Source organism: Ylistrum balloti, unplaced genomic scaffold (assembly GCF_031769215.1).
Source record: "Ylistrum balloti isolate Yb309-2 unplaced genomic scaffold, AGI_CSIRO_Ybal_v1 Utg370000, whole genome shotgun sequence".
Classification (NCBI taxonomy): domain Eukaryota; kingdom Metazoa; phylum Mollusca; class Bivalvia; order Pectinida; family Pectinidae; genus Ylistrum; species Ylistrum balloti.
In genome coordinates this window covers 303,559-326,856 of record NW_026782078.1, presented here as the reverse complement: position 1 = coordinate 326,856, position 23,298 = coordinate 303,559, and the positions used below count along the sequence as shown (strand labels likewise).

General features: G+C 35.4%; 2 protein-coding genes across 2 annotated transcripts; both read left to right on the top strand.

Annotated features, from left to right (window-relative positions):
* The first annotated feature begins 613 nt into the window (after positions 1-613).
* On the top strand, positions 614-10,622 carry LOC132548102 (kinesin-like protein KIF22-B). The gene is made up of 15 exons (XM_060211927.1): positions 614-756; positions 1,471-1,598; positions 1,891-2,051; positions 2,869-3,014; positions 3,554-3,727; positions 4,717-4,792; positions 5,019-5,063; positions 5,507-5,651; positions 6,009-6,144; positions 6,464-6,699; positions 6,855-6,995; positions 7,549-7,608; positions 8,133-8,257; positions 8,716-8,775; positions 10,599-10,622. The coding sequence occupies exons 1-15, from the start codon at positions 614-616 to the stop codon at positions 10,620-10,622; spliced, it is 1,800 nt and encodes a 599-aa protein (XP_060067910.1).
* A 10,699-nt stretch (positions 10,623-21,321) lies between these two features.
* LOC132548065 (uncharacterized) lies at positions 21,322-21,810 on the top strand. Its single transcript, XM_060211889.1, has one exon. It carries the CDS (start codon positions 21,322-21,324, stop codon positions 21,808-21,810), a length of 489 nt encoding a protein of 162 aa, XP_060067872.1.
* Positions 21,811-23,298: the final 1,488 nt, after the last annotated feature.

Below are 23,298 nucleotides of genomic sequence, written 5' to 3'. Positions count from 1 at the left end.
ACATTCCTTGGCTCATACAGGACCACAAACTGACAATTTTCTAAACAGGAATTGCCCAGGCGAAATCTTTCACTAAGAATGGTTTTGTGTCCAGTGGTATATATTGTAGAAAGTATTACAGTAGAAGAATTATATTTATGTTTAGATAAATTTTGAACTCTTTTGTTTAGAAGAGCACGTACGAAGTTTATGTCAAAACTTTACAGCGTGAGAATACAGAACAAAAATAATGTTGGAAAAGGAGGGAGAGGGCATTTGAGGTCATGAATGATTTTTGTCTATATAACTAACAGCAGAATAAATCACGTTACAACAACCAGATGCTTGGCTACTCAAGCACATAAAAAACCAATTCACATAGTAACCCTAAATATCTGATTGCTTTCACTTTATATGCTTCTGAAATAATAAATAGCCTGGATATTATAACATGATTTTTTTCTCTTTGCATACTTTATTGATTCAATGACCTCTTAGGAAACTGAATATATGTTGTTCAGATTTCCTAATTCATTAATTACTTGTAAATAAATACAGTCGTGAATGTTTTTGAAGAAAATTGTGCTTTTATTATTAATGAAGAAAGAACCAGTGGTGACCTGTACTTTGTATCATGGAGAAGAAGAAAGCTAAAGTGACTGTTGTGGTCCGTGTGCGACCAATTCTAAAGCCTGATGACAAAAATTGTGTGAGCTGCACTGCTAACTCAGTAGAAATCTTCAACCATCGCAACATCAATGAGAACATCAAATATGAGTAAGTTGATCAGCTGACCCCTGATTATGACCAGAGGTTCTTGCATTGGGTTTTAAAACTTCTTTCAATACCATCTGTCGTCACTTGTCATTGTAATGGTGTAGAACTTAAAGTCACAGGGTCAAATTGGTAGGAATTTTTCTTGAACATTTGTCAGTCTTCGGAGACTACCCTGTGATCCCCTTATTCCCCCAGTAAACTGGTCATAGATTGAGACTAAAATCTTGTTGAGATATGCATACATTCAGGAATTGGATTTCATGCTAATGTTTGCTTAAAATAACTTCTACTGCTTGTGTTAATTTTGGAGTAAAAGTTAGATGAAATGTTATTCACCAGACTTATTTGTTCCTTCACTTGGCAAATGGTATCCATCTCTATACTGGTGCTAATTATTGATGAGAGAATGGGAATGTATATTTTTCTGATTGTGTTGATATATATGTAGTATTAATAAGGCTGTATGAGGGTATTGTTTATGAAAAATAAAATGACCTGACCACAGGCTGTAGCTATATATATCACAAAAAGTAACAATCTATAGATCTCCGGTTGGTCTTTAGAAAAGAGCCAGTTTTTGTGATAGAACCCCTCATGCAGCATAATTGTTTAAAGCTTTGAAGTTTGATATTTTGACATGCATGAATATAAACCTTTCAAATTGCTTAAACTAAGAATTGAAAAAAAGAGTAAAATGGAGCATTTACATTTCAGTTTTACGACAGTGTATGACATGACAGTAACTCAGCAGAAACTGTTTCAAGAATGTGTGAAACCAAAACTACTGCATGCCTTACAAGGGCAGAATGTGTCTATATTTGCATATGGACCCACAGGAGCTGGTAAATGAATTCTTTTATTAGCAAACCACCAAAAGACATGAAAATAATTACAATAAATAACAAGGTAGTACCATTAGAAATACACCATTACAAATATTACAAGTACAATGTATATCAATAATGAAACATATTTATCAGTAGGAATCATGATTTTAAAGGTTACATAAATATCATATTAGAAGATAAGTTCTTAAAATGTCTGGAAGCAACTGCAACAAAGAATATACTTGGTATGCCTTATTAAATACCTATAACTTAAATTTTGTAAGTATATTTATTCTAATTTCTAAAGGAAAGACTCACACCATGCTGGGATCCCCAAGTAATCCTGGAGTCATCCCTCGTGTCATTAATGGAGTATTTCAGAAAATTTCTGAAGAAAAGAAGGCATGCAAGGGCGATCAGTGGAAATACAATGTCTCATTTTCCTACCTGGAAATATACAATGAAAAGGTAGACAATATTATTATTTATTGAGGATGTGAAGATTCTGTTGTGATTTATCAAAGTTGTAATTTTCAACACTGAAGATCTTAAGTTCCTCCACTATCTGTTGTTTAAGTGAAGTAATTGATTAATAAAAGATATCAGTTTAGTAGTTCTTTAGACCTTTTCTGGATTCTAGGGTTTGAGGGACAAGGATAACTCTAATTGTGATAACAAGAGCAAGATGTCACGGTGATTTCATAACTCTTTTATCATACCTTTTCACTAGCTTCAGTCAAGCTAGCAAGTTAATAGATAAACTTTTCAAACTACAATTCGGTAATAAATGGCATATCTTATATAAAACCATCCTTGATTAATAATTCAAAATGTCATTTCTTTTTGAAAAGCTTTTGTTTTCTTCTTTCTGTTTAGTAAATTGGAAGATCTTTTTGCGACAAACAGCTTCTATTCTATGATTTTTTTTGCACTTTAGAATGGTAATCTTTAACATTAACATTTATAAAAGTATACTGTCTATAATAATAAATGATGTTTATTGTTCCTGAAATTATGAAAATAAAAAAAAACAATCAGTATAATTATAAAAAACAAGCGGGTATCAAGAAGGATCAAGTCAATTCAACTAAGTTATAGTGAAAATTTATATGGTACTTGTCACTGATTAAGAGTTTTGATCATAATATGAATTAAGGATTTTACCGTAGTTGATTTTGGATATGTATATTGAATGTTACAATAACTTAACTGCTTGTCATGTGTTTCCTCTTTACCTGCTGGACAATCAAACCAATCTAATGATTAATGTGTTTGATTTTGATAGGTAATGGATCTTTTGGATGTTAAAAACTCTGACCTCCCCATCAGGGAAGACGGAGATAAAAACATTTTTGTCCCAGGGCTGGCAAAACAGGAGATACAAAGTTTTGATGAGTTTAAAGTTCACTTTGGACCAGCATCCAATAACAGGTAGGTGTTTCATCAGGTTAATGATGTATTTACACTACTGATACTTTTAAAAGTTTCCAAGAGCATTATGGTTCACATTCAGAATTTCAGTCCTCAGTGAAGTGAAGTTACAAAAGGCTTGTTTACAAAACAACACATATTCATCTTATTTTCCTTGTTGACCAATATGATTTTTGAAATTATGAATTATAAAAGTTTCAATAATAACATTTAAAACTAAGCTGATAAAAATGACAGTCCTCAAAAATGATATGATTGGTACATTTTTATGGTAATCACTACTGCAGACTGATTGTGGAGAAGGTACTGTGTAAGTTACACTGTCATTAGGTTACCAGCTATGTATATTTGATATTACATGTATAATTCATTTGCATGAAAGTACAATTTTACCTATCCAATGTCCAGAGCTAACTACAAAATAAAAAGTACATTTTTTCAATTGTATCAATATTTACTGAAAATGTAGCTATAATTTTGACAGAGAATTTTGTCAGGATTGTGATCATGCTTCTCATTAAATCATTTTTTGTTGCCAGAACTGTAGCAGTGACAAAGCTAAATGACCGATCTAGTAGAAGCCATTGCATCCTACTGCTTAACCTGAAGAAGACACAGTTGTGTGCACCATTCAGAGAGCTACATGGCAAAATCTACCTGATAGATTTGGCTGGATCTGAGGACAATAGGAGGACGGGTAACCAAGGTATCAGGTGTGTATTTAAAAAGGTCCAAGTGAACTTTTTGTGGTGAAAATTCCTCATTCTTATTTGCCGCCTAGCATTTCAGCAGAAGTACTTGAAGTTTCCCTTTATTTTTTGATTGATAAGAGGTTATCAAAACGTCCCCTCGGGTCTATCACATCATAGGTGACATATGCCACGGTTGATTTCTTACCTAAGGGAGTGTATCAAGTATCACAGTTTCTGAGATGAAAAAAGCTTACCCGTATGGATTTGAAGGTGTAGATTGATGAAGATATGGGAAATTTAATGATCCCTGTCATGGTTTCATTAGGAAATACTCTATCAGGTCATTCTGCAGAATGAAACTTTGATACAGTGTTACTTATGAGTTGTTAGCGTATATCACAATACTGATTCTCATCTTGATGATTCAACATTACTAAATTTGGACGATACTAAGGAAAAGAGACCAATATGTTTGTTTAGTATAATGGTTAACATGTTTCAACTCGACTGATATCTACAGAAGGTGTTGTTCTTTTACAAATTTATATCCGGTGCAACAGGTCGTTAAGTTCAGCTGTCTCCCCAAGGCAGATTCCGAAATGGAATACAGAGTCCGGCTCCAAAATAGTGTGTAACAATAGGTAAAAGACGGCAAGACAACATCTTTGGTAGATATCAGTCGAGTTTAATGGTTAACATGTTTCAACTCGACTGATATCTACAGAAGGTGTGAGACATGTTTACATGATGTAGTGAGACATGTTTACTTGATGCTGTGAGACATGTTTACATGATGTGGTGAGACATGTTTACTTGATGTGGTGAGACATGTTTACTTGATGTAGTGAGACATGTTTACTTGATGTAGTGAGACATGTTTACATGATGTAGTGAGACATGTTTACATGATGTGGTGAGACATGTTTACTTGATGTGGTGAGACATGTTTACCTGATGTTGTGAGACATGTTTACGTGATGTGGTGAGACATGCGTATGATCTTGTTGCAGGTTGAAGGAGAGTGGGGCTATCAACAAGTCTTTATTTGTATTGGGAGAGGTGGTAGATGCCATCAACAACCATCTGGTATGTTGCTTACTAGCTATGCTTAACAACATTTTTACATAGAAAAGGCACATCTTTCATAAATCAGTAATGTGAAGTGGGAAAAATAACCTGACATTTAAAGAACATTTTATATTAAATGCAGACAATTGCATTCAGAAACTTCATGCTTAATATTGTATTCTACACAAAATAATTTGGGTGTGTTACATTTATAGATGGTTGAACAATATGTTTATCTTCTTAGCCTCGAGTTCCATACAGAAACAGCAAGCTTACCAGGCTATTACAGGTATGTAAATACACAAAGTGGAGAGATGATGTATAACAAAAGTATTTTTTTTCCCTCTATTAATTCTATTTCCGTTGCAACTTTATCCTACATAAGTATAGTAAAATAAACATAGTGAAATGTGATCAATTGTTTGAGAGGAAGAAAAAAAACCAAAAGATTTTGCATCGTCAGTGAATCCTGCATGAAGCTGAAATACATTAATGATACTTTCATAAGAAAGACACACAAAGTCAGTGAAGTTGAGAAAGACAGAAGAGCTGATGTAGATACATATTGAAATGTGTAATTTTTCATTTGAATGATCTGTCTAGAGAGAATTAAGTATAGATATTCCTGTCTTAGAGATACAAAACTGATAATCTCCCAGTTTGGTAAGAAAGATTGATAACCAGTAACATTTTGATATAGACCGTGTGTCATCCACCTTTTCCTTCCTGTAGGACTCTATAGGTGGGTCCTGCCACTCAGTCATGATCACCAACATTGCCCCAGAGGAGCGCTATTACTATGACACCTACTGTACTCTCAACTTTGCTAGCAAGAGTAAAAAGATTGTCAACAACACATGTGTGAGGGAGACTATACGTAAGTTTGTCACCTTTATCTGAATAGGCTGTGTGTGCTTCTTTTCTGTTCAGGAAACTTTGAATACATAATCATAGTGGGTTTTTTTTTTCGACAAGGATTTTAAAGCATGCTGTTACTGTATCAACTGGGGAAATACGTTTACTTCAAAGTTGTGAATATGTTCTTGATTTTTTCCCCATTTTGAAAATGAAGCATTTTTTGTGCCAGTGGAAGCAATCTAAAAGGCAAAAGAAATCACTGATGGATAAGGCTAGTGTCTCCTGTAATATTCATTCTGTTTGTCTGATGTAGGCAGGACTAGTATGACATGCATAATGTATGAGATACTGACATCAGCTTTTCTTACTTCACTAGCTTCCAGACAGGAGCTCATAAGGAAAACACCTGCCCGCCCAGATGATGATGAAGCAAGTCTGCCAAAGAAAGCAAGGATGTCTGTCAAAGTGGCCAGCACACCACCAGTCACGCAAGATCCAGCTCCGTTTCTCAGGTAAGTGGCAAACATCTCATTCAAAATACAGCAACCAGTCTTTTGTCTCATGTGAATGACTAAGAATATACTTAAAACACAGGATCTTGTTCCCTGTCTCAGGTATATATGACTTTCTCAACACCTAAAACACAAGATCCTGTCCCTTTCACAGATTCATGGCTACCACACCACTAGAACTAAAAGATCCTTCTCTTTTCTCATGTGAACCCTATAATACAGGATCTTAACCTCTTTCTCAGATAAAATGGTAAGACTTCACATATAACACAATATCCTACCCCTTTTCTATATGATAATCTGTTTCTTTTTTTTTCAGTCCTCTGCTACGACGACAAAACCGTCTAGAGGAAACAGTTAATCGACGACTTGAAGATCTTGAAAAGAACATTCTCAACCAGATGAAGGAGATGACACATACCACAGGCCAATCAGCACCAAATCCTGACTTTATGTCTCAGCTTCACAAACAGCTAGAAGCCAGTCGACAACAACTACAAACTATTGCACATCACACCCCACCAGCCTCACCCTCCCCTCCCAGAGTTCTTACAGGTATGCTCAGCCTCTGATCTCATCCCTTACACTGGGCATGGGGAAAAAAAACCAGTCAAACTGGAAATTCCTGTTTTTCAGAGAAATGAATAAGACAAGTTTTGCTTATGCTACTTATTTCCATGTAACATTCCAATTCCTTTTGTTATTTCTAGACAAGACAAATGTTCTGAAAACATCAAAGCTGAAACGTCAGAAGAGTGAGAATGATATCAGCTGCAGTCCCCTATTTGCCACCCAACCTCGACTCTTTAAAAAGGGCTTCAGGTCCTCGGCAAGCTCCTCAAAACTTCCAGGTAGGTTGTAACAGTCTGAATATTCTGTGCAATTACTAATACGGATTTTCATACCTAAAACGTTGCCAGGTATTGCTGTATGTCGTAATTGATGAAATCCCAGTCAATGTTAGTACTAGTGATATAGCTGGTCACCAAACATGAGGAATGTGTAGAACTGTGGAGGTTGTAAGATGTGATATAACAAAGTTTTCAGATGCATGGATTTCTTCTCAGTTTTAATGTATGGAACTTCACCAGAGAGGCACCACTGGAAGAATAAACATATGATTGAATTTTTGTCTGATCCTGAAAACAATCAATTATACTGTATTTATAATGGAAAGAATTTTAGGTCAAATCATTATTTTATAAGTCAGGTTAATTAATGTTAATTACAAATGTGTCCATAAGACAATGCAAACTGTCCAAAATCCAAGTGTACAGCAGTGATTACATTTCTATTGAAAATGATTAAATAAAACTTGTCTACAGAAATGATACCAACTGTAGCACATTTGTGATACAATACGCTTGTGATCAGGCCTCACAATTGATTTTAATTTCTTTACAGATACAAAGTGTCAATCAACAGAGGAGCCCCTCAACTCAACAGATTTACAGTTGTCTATAAGTATGTTTTCTGGTCATCTGACTCCACTGTAAATGTTCTGCATTAATATGAATTCACATTATTATATTGCCTGTAACACAAGCATTTCCTATGCAGTGTGTCCTTATAAGCCCACAAGATTGATTAATGCATGGTGATATGACATGGGTTTTTTTGTTACAAACGGCTTGTTATTGTCTAGGTGCATCTGTCTACATCTACAACACTAACATTACTCTGCAGTGTACATCGTTTACACAAGTTATATTCCCTAACTGCTTGTAATGTGATACCCAGAGTACATTAAACGAGAATAAATAGTGCTGGAATGATTTCATACTAAAAAATAATGCACACATTTTACAGAACAGTTACACAATCATCTATAAAGACATAATTTCATGCATTGTGATGGATTGTCATATTTTCAATCAAATAATCCACTATTTGAAGCACGGGTGCCAGGATAACAAGATTAACACCTAAGCTAGATGTTTAGTTTTGTTGTTTAAATTTATTTAGTTTTTTTATTGTATTTTTCCTAGATGAAGAATTCCTTACCAGACTCAATACATCAACAGTTAAGGATCTACAGGCCTTACAGACAGTAGGGGTGAAACGTGCAAAGCTAATTTATGAGTGGCGGGAGGCCTATGGCCTTTTCTCTAATGTAAGGAAGTTGGCTGAGTTGTTCAATCAATAGTGATCTTGTCATTATAGTATGTTAGATTACAAATACTGGAGATTACTGTCATATCCAACAACTCTGACTAGTACAACTCAGCATTCCTGTAAAATCGTTTTGAAAAAAATATGAAAATAAGTTTGATTCACTCATTACTAAATATGTTCATGACTTGGTAACAATAATTTCTGAATGAGTAGTGTGACCCACTTTATATATTTCATATGTCCTCCTCTTTGTCAAAGTGTTTAAGGTTCTGAAACAACAGAGTTCTGTTCAGAAAGTTATTCTTTGGTTAAGTATTACTTCATATAGGATATAAATGTAACCTGTAACCACAAACATGTTATACAATATTACCAGGAAATCACCAGGCACCTGCTAGTGCCCTGCAAACATAACAAAGATAGGTGCTTTTAATATATCACTTATCTTAATTTCAGTATGAAGATTTAAAGAAAATCCCTGGTTTCACTGACAAGTATATCAGAAATCTATTGAAGGTATGTGCAATTTTGAAAAGCGATACATGTTTTTAAAAAATGAAATCATAAAAGTATTTGACTGATTGACTATGGCAACAGTTATCTCTTTGTTGAAAATATTGACCAGAATTATTGGTTACTATTTGTGTTTTTATCGTTATAATGGTTGGTACTTTTAATGAAAGTAATTAAAATGACCTTGGTTACTCTGATCCTACCAGTCATTTAACAATACATTGTATTTTGGATACTGAAAGTAACTGTACCTCTAAATGTATACCAGTAACACAATGAGTTTCGAACATGAATTCTACAGCAATACTTTATGTTAAGAGTTCTACAGTTTGTTGTACATATTTAAGTGTCTCTGTTTACCTTGTTTATACTTAGTCCATAAAATTTAAATAACCTCAGTTGACTTAACTCATCCCCTCAGAACAAGTAAGAAATGAAATAGGGTAGTAATCAGGTAAATGTTTGTAACTATGCTAGGATAATAAAAAATTGTTCCCTTCAACAGAGTAGGAATACTGAGTTGTGCACTTTTTCAGTTTTTGAAAAGTGTCATTTTAAGGATATCATACTTATGTTTGACCAGAAGTAGGGCATATTTCAATATAAAATAAATTCCAGTGTAATATAGAATTTTGCATTTTGATACTTTGTTACCAATACTTGTACTTTTTTGCCAAAAGTGGAGCACTTAATATAATGTTCTGTAGATTTTTTTCTTTAACTACATTTTGTGACAGTGTAGTTGACATTGTGATTCGTTTTACAGCATCAGCAATTTCAATGTTTTTCCTGTGCTAGAGAACTTCTCTTGAGTGGAAGTTTAAACTGGAATTTAAAAAATTTTTGCTGGAAATATCACCACAAATCATAGATTGGAAATGCCTTACTGCTGACACAGTGGATAACTTTTCTTGGATTTAAAGATCCATATATAAATACCTGTATTCCTTTTCCTTGATTTTTGAAAGAAAAAAAAATAGACATTTGGGTGAAGATTATGAAAAATTAAGAAGTGACCCTTTCTTTTTTTATGAAAACTACTTTCAAACAAGTTTCTATTGTAACATTAATCTTGAAGAAGGTTTGGTTTCAGAACATTGTCAAATAAAGGATTGAAGCAGTTTTTAAAATTTACATGTTTTGGTTGCTATGGAGATGAGTGACTGTCAAAGCAAATTGAAAATTAGCCTTTTGAGATTATTATTTTTTTTATTATCTCAGTATCATGTATTTTCTGAAAAAGACGAAAAAATATTGTTATTTGCAAAAACATGAAGAAAAATAAGTGAAAATGTACTTTTCCTATAACACATATTCAGTTGCTTGTAGCGGTAAGAGAAATGTAGCAACATGCTGTTTTTTTGCTTTTGAATTTCTTTCTGACATCTAACCTTTCAAAAAATCCCTAGAACCAAAGAAAATTTTTTAAAATTTTGATGCCTTTGGATCAAATGATAGGGTGCATATTGATATTGTGCTCTCTGTCTGTTGTCAACTTTAACCTTGCCCATAATTATTGCACTGTAAGAGATAGGGCTTTCATATTTAGCATGTGTATTCCTTTTGACAACTACTATCCGTTGTACCAAAAGTTATGACCATGTGACCTTTGACCTACATTTAAAAAATTTTAATATTGACCATGACTACTTTGTGTGTTTCTGGTGACAAGACCTTTCTGGTGGTACCCAAATTTTTGACCATGTGATTGTAATTTTGTTGCTTTGTTTCATAAACACATCTTGTTGGTGTCCGAGTTTCACACATCCTTAAATAATCACATAGAAAACTATGTATAAACTGATATGTTGTTTTGTTATTTACAGAGTAATTTAGTAGCAGTATCTTGAAGTGAAATATTACAATGACTTATGGAGCTTTGGAGAATAAGCAACTCCATCCTTGTAAAGAGTGCAACTGTTAGATCACTCAGATGGCCCAGTATGACAGTACCTTGCAAGAAGAGACAGTCCCTTTACTGTTGGGAGGCAGTCAAAACTTGTGATGATCAGGGCACAGTGACATTGAAGAGTTAAAAATTGCATGTTAGAACCAGCCGATCACAGATTGCAAATCAGAGACACTGTCAACTGCAGCAGTTTTATTGGTGTTGAATACTTCAAGAATTTCCAGATAACATTTAATGTCAAGTTCTTCAATTTTATAACAATCTGCCTAAGGATTGTATAATGTTTAGCTCGCCTAGTCTGAAAAACTTAGTGATGTTATGCCACAACATGGCATCAATCATCTGTCAACCTTTATTCACCACTAGTCATAAACAACTGGATTTTGACCAAATTTGGTCAGAAGCATCCTTGTGGGAAATGGAACATTAAAAAAATAATTCTGTTTTTTAAGAAAGAAAGGATATTATCCAACTTTGATTTGAAGCATCCTTGAGTGAAGGAGCAACGATGGTTCTCAGTTCCTGGAGTAAGAAGTGGGTTAGGGGGAATAAGAAATAGAAAAAAATCTATAAAATCCTTCTCCTTATGCAGGAATGCCAGGATTGTATCTCAATTCAATCTGAACATTCTTGGTTGTAAGGAAATTATTTTCTATAAACAGTAGTTCCTGGGGCCCCTTGACATCAGAGGGCCAGGTCCTATCAGGAAACAGAGCAAATTTTTTAAAATCCTCTTCCTTCTGTAGGAATGACAGGATTTTGTCCAAATATGATCAGAAGAGTTTTTTTGGTAAAGATAAATCAGTTTTTTTTTATAATGAAGGGCCATACCTCCTTGAGCCAGACGTGCAGGTTCAAATTCGTGGTCTGATTCTGCTACGGAAAATTTTAAGATCTCTCCTCTTCTGTTTGGATCAAACTTGTTACCAACCAAACCTGGTGAATGATGCCGTCCCTTATGACATACCAGTAAGTTTCTGTGCTTTAGAAAAAAATATTTACAGTGAAACACTAATTAATTTTATAAAAAATGCTATTGAGAAACCAATATATGTAGAATGGGTCATGGTCATTTTAGTGACCAATTTTGCTTTTACATTAAGCATTGAATACTGGGTTTGCTTTAAATACTCCGAAAAAGTTTCCTGTAATACAGCGATTACCTTGGATTTGTGTTAAAATTGGCAATTAAATGAAAATATAGACATTCTGTAGTTATCTCATATTGATGATAACTTGTGTAAATATTTACATCACAAATAATCTGAATTTGTTTTAGTCTGAATCAGTATGTATGAAATGGATTGTAGAAAACACCTGCATGTTTCTTAGAAATATGAGTCTCCATCATGATCTCAAAAACAATGTTTATATTGTAAATAGTAATTTTGTAAATATGTAGTACACAGTAATCATGTAAGTGTTTTGGAAAGTGATCCATATCTGAATGTGTTGTGTATAAGAATAAAAATGGCAGTCCAGTTCAGGTGAGGATCTGAATGGAAAGATTTGGTCTAATGCCTGCTGCTATATAACTGATATATGTACAGAGAATAAATAACTACCAAAGAGGTAAAGAAATCATGTCGTATTTTCAAGGCTGCACAAGTTATTAAGAAATGACATGAACATATACCAGACTATCAAAGAACCATGTAGTTTCAGCCAAGCTCTAAAGTGATCTTCGGGTGTCCACCCCCAAATGGGACAAAACAGAATGTAACTGTGGTCATTATTTGGATAAAGAACAGGAATAAAACTTTTGTAGTTTTTCAGATATTACAAGAATTCCTGTAATATCCCTTGGTACTTGAAATTTTGTACACATCTTCCATTAAAAATTTCCTTTTTCTTTTTTGATATGTAAACAAGTTTTTTGCTCATGAAACTGAGTTTTATTTTTTATTTTCTTCATTTCATTGTACACTTAGGTGAAACATATTCCATAATATTCTTGTTTACAAAATGGTATGTAGTTGTTCAGTGTCTTGATAAATAGCAGATTGCCTTGAAAATGTGACAAATTTCATTATTGATGCAGTTGTCATTACTGCACTTGTAATATTTATATCTAAGTGTGTAAGAAGTACCAAAATCAATGACTTGTTCCTAAATCAAACCTTCAGCCCTTCTTCATTTCATCTTCTTCCTGTCTGTCCCCCTTGACCTTACCATGCCCTTCTATATTCCATCACAAATTTGATTTCCTTGTACTTGTATACACAACACACAAATCAAGTAAACACTAGTACTGATCACACAGTACCATGGCAACACAGCTTCACATAATCGTGACTTTTCTACTTCTTTTTTCGGAGTAAGTAGGGAAGGGGATGAAATAAATTATACTAGATCTTGAATTATGTCCTTTATTTAACATTTTCTTTTCTTGATTTTGAACATTTATGAAGACTCATTGTGGAAGTGCCAAGATTTGTCTTTAAATACTGATTGTTGTAGTGAAACGGGTAATCCATGGATATTGTTGGAGAGTTTGTTTATCTCCTTCAAGTTAATCAATAATAAACTTTCAAAAGGCTTCACTTCCTGTAACATGGTTACGATCTCTTTAGTACTGTCAAATGATTGGGGTACAACCAAGTTTTCAATTGATGGTACTGCCACGAGGATTCATATCACATTACAGAATCCATTCCTTAAACAGGTATGGTTGTAGAGTAGAAAACTTTATTTAGTATATATGAACATGTAACTATACAATTAACAGAAATTTATGAAAGTTTCAATTACTTTGTCTGTTTCCGAGGTCTAAACAGTTTTTATTGAGACTTTCTGATACATGTACTTACTCAAACGATTCAGAAATAAATTATACAAACCTGTGCTTATTTTTGTCTGTCATTTGTGGTTGTTTGGTTCAAGTATTAAAGTGATGACTGTTTGGCAATACATTGTATTCATCTACGAAAGGTACTTTATATATACAATAGAAGTCAAGAAAGTAGGTATATATACAATAGAAGTCAAGAAAGTAGGTATATATACAATAAAAGGTCAAGAAAGTGGGTATATATACAATAAAAGGGCAAGAAAGTGGGTATATATACAATAAAAGGACAAGAAAGTGGGTATATATACAATAGAAGTCAAGAAAGTAGGTATATATGCAATAAAAGGACAAGAAAGTGGGTATATATACAATAGAAGGTAATGAAAGTGGGTATATATACAATAAAAGGTCAAGAAAGTGGGTATATATACAATAAAAGGACAAGAAAGTGAGTATATATACAATAAAAGGTCAAGAAAGTGGGTATATATACAATAAAAGGACAAGAAAGTAGGTATGTATACAATAAAAGAACAAGAAAGTGGGTATATATACAATAAAAGGTAATGAAAGTGGGTATATATACAATAAAAGGTAATGAAAGTGGGTATATATACAATAAAAGGTCAAGAAAGTAGGTATATATACAATAAAAGGTCAAGAAAGTAGGTATATATACAATAAAACGTCAAGAAAGTGAGTATATATACAATAAAATATACAATAAAAGGACAAGAAAGTGGGTATGTATACAATAAAAGGTCAAGAAAGTGGGTATGTATACAATAATAGGACAAGAAAGTGGGTATATATACAATAAAAGGTCAAAAAGTAGGTATATATACAATAAAAGGTCAAAGTGTGTATATATACAATAAAAGGTCAAGAAAGTGGGTATATATACAATAAAAGGTCAAGAAAGTGGGTATATATACAATAAAAGGTCAAGAAAGTAGGTATATATACAATAAAAGGTCAAAAAAGTGGGTATATATACAATAAAAGGACAAGAAAGTAGGTATATATACAATAAAAGGTCAAGAAAGTGGGTATATATACAATAAAAGGTCAAGAAAGTGGGTATATATACAATAAAAGGTCAAGAAAGTGGGTATATATACAATAAAAGGTCAAGAAAGTAGGTATATATACAATAAAAGGTCAAGAAAGTAGGTATATATACAATAAAAGGTCAAGAAAGTGGGCATATATACAATAAAAGGTCAAAGTGGGTATATATACAATAAAAGGTCAAGAAAGTGGGTATATATACAATAAAAGGTCAAGAAAGTGGGTATATATACAATAAAAGGTCAAGAAAGTGGGTATATATACAATAAAAGGTCAAGAAAGTGGGTATATATACAATAAAAGGTCAAGAAAGTGGGTATATATACAATAAAAGGTCAAAGTGGGTATATATACAATAAAAGGTCAAAGTGGGTATATATACAATAAAAGGTCAAAGTGGGTATATATACAATAAAAGGTCAAGAAAGTGGGTATATATACAATAAAAGGTCAAGAAAGTGGGTATATATACAATAAAAGGTCAAGAAAGTGGGTATGTATACAATAAAAAGACAAGAAAGTGGGTATGTATACAATAAAAGGTCAAGAAAGTGGGTATATATACAATAAAAGGACAAGAAAGTGGGTATATATACAATAAAAGGTCAATAAAGTAGGTATATATACAATAAAAGGTCAAGAAAGTGGGTATATATACAATAAAACGTCAAGAAAGTAGGTATGTATACAATAAAAGGTCAAGAAAGTGGGTATATATACAATAAAAGGTCAAGAAAGTGGGTATATATACAATAAAAGGACAAGAAAGTGGGTATATATACAATAAAAGGTCAAAGTGGGTATATATACAATAAAAGGTCAAGAAAGTGGGTATATATACAATAAAAGGTCAAGAAAGTAGGTATATATACAATAAAAGGTCAAGAAAGTGGGTATATATACAATAAAAGGTCAAGAAAGTGGGTATATATACAATAAAAGGTCAAAGTGGGTATATATACAATAAAAGGTCAAGAAAGTGGGTATATATACAATAAAAGGTCAAGAAAGTGGGTATATATACAATAAAAGGTCAAGAAAGTGGGTATATATACAATAAAAGGTCAAGAAAGTGGGTATATATACAATAAAAGGTCAAGAAAGTAGGTATATATACAATAAAAGGTCAAGAAAGTGGGTATATATACAATAAAAGGTCAAGAAAGTTGGTATATATACAATAAAAGGTCAAGAAAGTGGGTATATATAAAATAAATGGTCAAAGTTGGTATATATGGAATAAAAGGTCAAGAAAGTGGGTATATATACAATTAATGTTCAAAGTGGGTATATATACAATAAAAGTTCAAGTAAGTGGGTTTATATACAATAAAAGGTCAAGAAAGTAGGTATATATACAATAAAAGGTCAAGAAAGTGGGCATATATACAATAAAAGAAAGTGGGTATATATACAATAAAAGGTCAAGAAAGTGGGCATATATACAATAAAAGGTCAAAGTGGGTATATATACAATAAAAGGTCAAGAAAGTGGGTATATATACAATAGAAGTCAAGAAAGTAGGTATATATACAATAAAAGGTAAAAAAAGTGGGTATATATACAATAAAAGGTCAAGAAAGTGGGTATATATACAATAAAAGGTCAAAGTGGGTATATATACAATAAAAGGTCAAGAAAGTGGGTATATATACAATAAAAGGTCAAGAAAGTGGGTGTATATACAATCAAAGGTCAAAGTGGGTATATATACAATAAAAGGTCAAGAAAGTGGGTATATATACAATAGAAGGTAAAGAAAGTGGGTATGTATACAATAAAAGGTCAAAGACAATAAAAGGTAAAGAAAGTAGGTATATATACAATAAAAGGTCAAGAAAGTGGGTATATATACAATAAAAGGTCAAAGTGGGTATATATACAATAAAAGGTCAAAGTGGGTATATATACAATAAAAGGTCAAAGTGGGTATATATACAATAAAAGGACAAGAAAGTGGGTATATATACAATAAAAGGTCAAGAAAGTGGGTATATATACAATAAAATGACAAGAAAGTGGGTATATATACAATGAAGAGTCAAGAAAGTGGGTATATATACAACAAGAGGCCCAAGGGGCCTTAACGGTCACATGAGGAATATATGTCAATAATCTGGGGATTTTAAAATGTTGCAAAAATGTAACAACACTTGTGCAGGACTATGTGTAAAATATCTGTACCAACTTTGAACATGACCAGCACAATGGTTCTTGAGAGGAAGTCCATAATGTCTTAGCCAAACAGAGGCCAGGGTGGCCATCTTGGATTTTGAATTGGCCCCAAAAAGTTAAAACACTTGCCAGGACCTTGTGTAGAACATTCTTATCAAGTTTCCCCTTTCCCCACTCCTTGGGACCCTATTGGGACCACGTCCTTTTTCTTTGCAAACTTGAAGCGGCTTCCTATGGGGATGCTTTGTGCCAAGTTTGGTCAAAATCCATCCAATGGTTCTTGAGAAGAAGTCATTTAAAGAAGGTTTTTACATATGGCCCCTTTTACACGACTTATGGGACCCAAAGGGGACATAATCATTTTTTTCAACATAATTTCATATGTGCTTTACTAAGGGATGCTTTCTATCAAATTTGGTTGAAATCGGACAACGTTGAAATTTTGACCTTTTTGAGCGCCCCCTAGTGGGGCCGTTTTGACCTGATTTTTTTTTTCATTCATAAACTTAATAAACCTTGCCATAAGGACCTTAAATATCAAATATGAATCTTATCTGACTGTTGGTTCATGAGAAGAAGATTTTTAAAGATTTACCTAATTTACCCCCTTTTTCCGCCTCCTGGGGCCCTATTGGGGCCACACCCTTTTTCTTCGGAAACTTGAAGCGGCTTCTCATGGGGGTGCTTTGTGCCAAGTTTGGTCAAAATCCATTCAGTGGTTCTTGAGAAGAAGTCGAATATGTGAAAAGTTAACGACGCACGGCGCACGACGCACGACGACAGACAAATCATGATGGCAATAGCCTTCGGCTCAGGCGACCTAAAAAGGTCAAGAAAGTGTGATAGACAGTTGAAGTTAAAACCTTTTCCCAGATAATGTAATTTGTTTAAAATACACATTTTGACTCAGTTGCAACCCACCCGATATAGGAAGCCCACTTCTGATGTTACAAGTTCATGTGTATGTTTACCTCAGTAGATCATGCATTTGATTTGTGAGCTTTTCAGCAATTTCTATAATTCATATTCCGTTGCCACTTGTGTTGGTTATATACATGTTTGTTTTTTGTTTTTTTTTTTAAAAAACAATTTCAGTGATGAAATGAGTTGCTGCTTGGAAGACAAGCAATGTACAGAATATGGGTGGCCAAACATACATGCAGATGTTATCTAAATGAATCTGTTTTTTTCATATTTCGATAAATTGGTGACTGCAAATATGATGATTTTCATTATTCAATTCGTCTCAAAGATATGATGAAGCCATTGTTTATACAACTCAAAGCAATCAACTAAAGTTAAGTAAATTAATAAATGTGCATCCCACCTCTCTCTGTACAATATAAAAATACATGTACCGGGTATACAAATGGGGTTGGAAAAAAAAAAAAAAAAAAACCTGTATAATAGTCTTTCATCACAATGAGCAACAGTCAGTGCAATCATGAACATGATCATTAAAGCAGGAGAGCGAGAGACCAGAGGGCCAAAGACAGCTAGTGACACCAGGCAACCACCAAGCAGGTGATTCATGGACGAGTTACCGTGGATACCCACATTCAGGCAAGGTGGATTCTGAAAGCCTTAGAAGAGACAGTAGCATGGGCTAGAATGTCATTCAAGCCAAGAAAGTCCAGGTCATTGATCATCAAGAAAGGATGAGTTACGCGAAGGTTCCAACTGACAGTACAAGGGGAGGACATTCCATCTATCTTAGGAAACCCAATCAAGTGCTTAGGAAAGTGGTTTACCCACACATTGAAGGATACAGATAACATCAGGAAAGTTGTACAACAAGTAGAGGAAGAGATGAGAAACATTGACAAGACCGGTCTACCAAGAAAGTTTAAGGTGTGGATGTACCAGTATGGACTTACATGGTCATTGATGCTGTATGAAATCACACTCTCACAAGTAGAGAAGATTGAAAGGGTTGTCAACAGGAATCTTCGGAAGTGGCTTGGTGTATCACCAAGCTTCACATCTGTTGGCCTGTACAGCAGAACAACCAAACTCCAATTACCAATCACCTCGTTAGTGGAGGAATTTAAGGTGGGAAAGTCCAGGCTGATAATGACCCTACAAGACTCGAGGGATGAGAAAGTGCGGATGGCAGGAGTACAAGTAAGAACAGGGAGGAAGTGGTAAGCTAGCAAAGCAGTAGACGAGGCAGAAAGTAGACTCCGACATAAGGATACTGTTGGATCAGTCGCACAAGGTAGATAAGGCCTAGGGATGACGAAAACGACCTACTGGAAAGATGCAAGCACATCAGAGAGAAGGGGCATGATCAAGAGAGAGATTCGATCCAAGGAGGAAGAGAGTAGGCAAGCAAAGGCCGTCGAAATGGGAAGCCAGGGGGCGTGGACCAGATGGACCACAGAGCAAAGATCGCTTACCTGGACAGAACTTTGGAGATACCCTCATTACCAGCTGAGGTTTCTCCTACGGTCAGTTTATGACACTCTGTCGACACCTGCCAACCTAGAGAGATGGAGCCTGACCGACAACCCGAATTGCCCCCTTTGTGAAAGGAGAGGGAACTTGGAGCATATACTGTCTTCCTGCAGTGTTGCTCTGTCACAGGGACGGTACATGTGGCGACATAATCAGGTACTACGAGAGCTGACAGACATATTGGAAAGGGAGAGGGTGAGCAGGATTAAGCAGAAGGCACCAAGACCTAAGACCATACAGTTTGTGAAGGCAGGGGAAACATTACCAACAGGAAAGATAGGGCGAAGCGGCATCTTGGATCTGGCAGGAGATTGGAAGTTGGTGGCAGACATCGGCCAGCAACTTACATTCCCGGAGATTGTACCAACTAACCTTAGACCAGATCTAGTCCTTTGGTCATCAGGACAAAGAAGATTGCTGTCATTGAGTTGACTATACCATGGGAGGAAAGAACAGATGCAGCCCATGAGAGGAAGAAAGCCAAGTATGAAGAGCTACTGGCAGAATGCAGGGAGAAAGGCTGGAAAACTTGGAACTTCGCGGTAGAGATTGGGTGTAGAGGCTTCCCAGAACCATCTGTTTGGAGAATGCTCAGTACACTGGATGTTACCGGCTGTACTAGAAGGGCAGTGCAGCGGTTCACCCAGGCAGCAGAGAGGGCATCCTGTTGGGTTTGGATGAAGAGGGATGAGAGTAGCTGGAGACCCACCATCGACGCGCAGTGACTGATCACCACTGTGGACTCCCCATCCTGAGAGTGTACCGAGTAAGGGGTCGAAACACGCGATGAAGGATGGCCTCGGCTGAGGACGTCGGCGGTGTAGCAGCAATTCCATTTAGCTGTTTGTACGTACTAAGTATCTGGAACACCAATGACGGCTAGGAAAGACTGGCTGGCAACCAAGAATAGATTGGTGACTCCTGGAGAAACAGGTGGCATCCAGGAAAGACTGGACGGATTCAACGGCAACGACTCGGCTAGTCCAAACGACATTGACTGGAACAACTGCATAAACAAGGTTTGAGTGTGGAAAAGTCTGCAAAAACCTGAGGGGATTGAAAGTACACAGGGCAAGGACCTAATGTGGGTCTGTGAAGCTAATGGCAGAACGCACAGTGATAACTGGTCAGACGGAGGAGGATCACAGTCAGGATGAACACCACAGTACTGAGGACCTCTTACTTACTGATGTTACACAGTCCAGCATAGGGGATGAACCAGTGAACACAAATCTTTCTCAGGTGAAGGCAGGCGGGCAGCCACAGACTAGAAGGGACAGAGTGAAATGGCCACCAGCAGACGACAAACAGTGGGAAGCCTTCGATGATGATTTGGACAAGATTCTGGAAGGCACATTAGTTGGAGATGTGGATAAGAAAATAGTAGCCTTATCAATAATTGTATATACAGTTGGTAAAGAACGATTTGGAACAGCCAAAGCAGGCAAGAAGAGCAATGAGCAAGCTACCAGTAGTAGACGACAGCGAGAGATTGAGACTCTCAGGAAAGAGATCAGAAGCATCACAAGGCAGTATAAGAAGGCAAACCATGAAGAACAGCTTGGACTCATTGATTTGAGAGCTACACTAAGGGATAGGAGGAAAAATCTGCAGAAGGCAGAAAGAATATGTAAGGCAAGGCGTGAAAGAGCAAAAAGAACATCCTTTGTAGCCAACCCATACAGATTCACAAAAACACTATTAGAAGGTAAGAAGTCAGGGAATCTGAAGAGCCATAAAGCAGAGGTAGAAGAACATCTGCGTAACACTCAAAGTGATGACCAGAAGGGGAGGCCATTAGGCCCATGCAGCAGAATTAATGAAGTGCCAGAACCAGAGATCCCACTAGATAGCAAAGAACCAACATTGAAAGAGGTGAGGGACGTTGTCATGAAAGCACGATCAGCATCAGCTCCAGGTCCAAATGGTGTACCGTACAAGGTATACAAGAAGTGCCCAAAGATCCTTCAGCGGTTATGGAAACTTCTAAAAGTTCTATGGAGGAAAGGAAAGATCCCGGAGTGCTGGAAAAAGGTGTAGGGATGCTTGATTCCGAAAGAAGAAAACTCCGAACACATCAACCAGTTTTGGACCATTTAACTCCTGAATGTAGAGGGGAAAATCTTTGCTGTGCTTGCCAGGAGAATGACGGCCTACATGACAAAGAACCAGTACGTTGACACATCAGTACAGAAAGGAGGGGTACCGGGCTTCTCCGGGTGCATAGAACACACCAGTGTCATCTCCCAGCTGATCCAGGAAGCTAAAGTGAACAAAACTGATCTCACTGTGGTATGGTTGGACCAAGCTAATGCATATGGAACTGTCCCTCATATGTTGATAGACGAGGCAATATGGCATTACCACATACCAGAACACTTTAGGAACCTGATCAGAAGCTACTTCAGTGGGATACAGCTGAGATTTACCACCAAAGAATTCACAACTTCATGGCTGGAACTACAGAAGGGAATTGTTACTGGATGCACAATATCTGTGATTCTCTTTGTGATGGGCATGAACATGATCATTAAAGCAGGAGAGCAAGAGACAGAGGGCCAAAGACAGCTAGTGACACCAGGCAACCACCAAGCAGGGGATTCATGGACTATTACCTCCAATTATAAAATCTAAAACAAAAGTATGTCGTGTTTGTATCGCAAGTTGTCAGATATAGTTGCACTGATTAGAGTTTTTGTTTATCACAAATATTTTTCTTGAAATCAGTCCTAATACATTTGATTGTTTATCAATTCTAAGGGCATTATTGTAAACATGAAAGCTGGGAGATATACAATCTTCACCAATCAACATACTAATTCCAAGTTCAATTGACCCCTTGCCAAGTTGCTAGCACCTCTTTGATGTCAACCTGGACACAGGTATATATGTCAGCACTGGACACAAGTATGTTAAGCATTATTTACTGGTAATGACCTTTGGATGAATTTCACACCCAAGCAGACTAAGGCAGTGGATTTGATTAACATCCAACAATGACTCCTAGCCAAGATAAAAAAGTTAATAGAAGGTCATAATATTTCAGAATAATATATAGGGTCCCATTGACTATGAGCTATACCAATGCTATAATATAAGCTCAGGTGAAAATTGTACATTTTACATGTCAATATCTCAGTATTTGTTTGGCAGATTTTGATGTAATTTTCAACCTTATTCATTTTGGATCATATAGAAAAACATCTTTATTTCTAAATTTGTTTAGGCTACATTTTAGACTAAGTATGTCTATTGGACTGATGTTACTGGGCCTCACCTTTATATATAAGCTGAAGTACTCCTTGATGGTTATAAGTAATACCACAAGGTTCAGGGAATTCTTGGAAGGGTACTGGTATTCTCCGAATGACAACATATTTTTTTTATCTAGAGGAAGGTGCTGTTATAGAAAACAATGGCAAGTCAATTATATACTGTCTCTTCCCTCCCCTACCCCCAACAGACTATCACACACATTTGATGAATAAAAATTGTAAATACCAGAAAGAAAGGGAATAATCAAATTAGATGATTCAGCACTAAATCATTATATCAAAACAATGAATTATTTAGTACTACAGTAACAGAAACAAAGAGAAAAGCACCTAATGATCTATATTTACAAAATACATTTCAAATGTGTGTATTTAGTAAAAAGTATCATGAACATTTATTTTCAATATTGAAAATAAATGATGCATGTAATATATCAGGTGCTGTGTACCAACAGGTAAGAATCACAGATAAACTTACCAGTTGGGACTGATACTACTTCAAGGAAAAAACAATTATCACTGTAAAGTGTTTGTATTCACAGACACACTCTTCTGGGAAGGGGAATAACTGTTTACACATCCAGTCTCTTGTGCACCTGTTGTAGAGTGATAACAAATGTTCATTGTTGAAATCCAAGATGGCCACCAATTTTGTTTTTCTGATTAGTCCAAAAATCAAACAGGCCTAACTAAGGACCAAGGACAGCATATATATACAAATTGAGAACGAAACATCCAGCACTTTATAAGAAACAGAAATGACAACAAAAGGCCCCAGGCATTTCCCCCATCATCTGAGTGAACTCCCAACAGAAACAACTGAAATGAATGTGGAGTCCAGAGAAAT

Bases quoted from the DNA above. Each gene is read 5' to 3' on its own strand.
- LOC132548102 (XM_060211927.1), top strand. From the start codon at position 614: ATGGAGAAGAAGAAAGCTAAAGTGACTGTTGTGGTCCGTGTGCGACCA. The intron at 1,599-1,890 runs GTAAATGAATTC...TAATTTCTAAAG, and splicing joins ATATGGACCCACAGGAGCTG to GAAAGACTCACACCATGCTG. The intron at 2,052-2,868 runs GTAGACAATATT...TGATTTTGATAG, and splicing joins TGGAAATATACAATGAAAAG to GTAATGGATCTTTTGGATGT.
- LOC132548065 (XM_060211889.1), top strand. From the start codon at position 21,322: ATGACGGCCTACATGACAAAGAACCAGTACGTTGACACATCAGTACAG.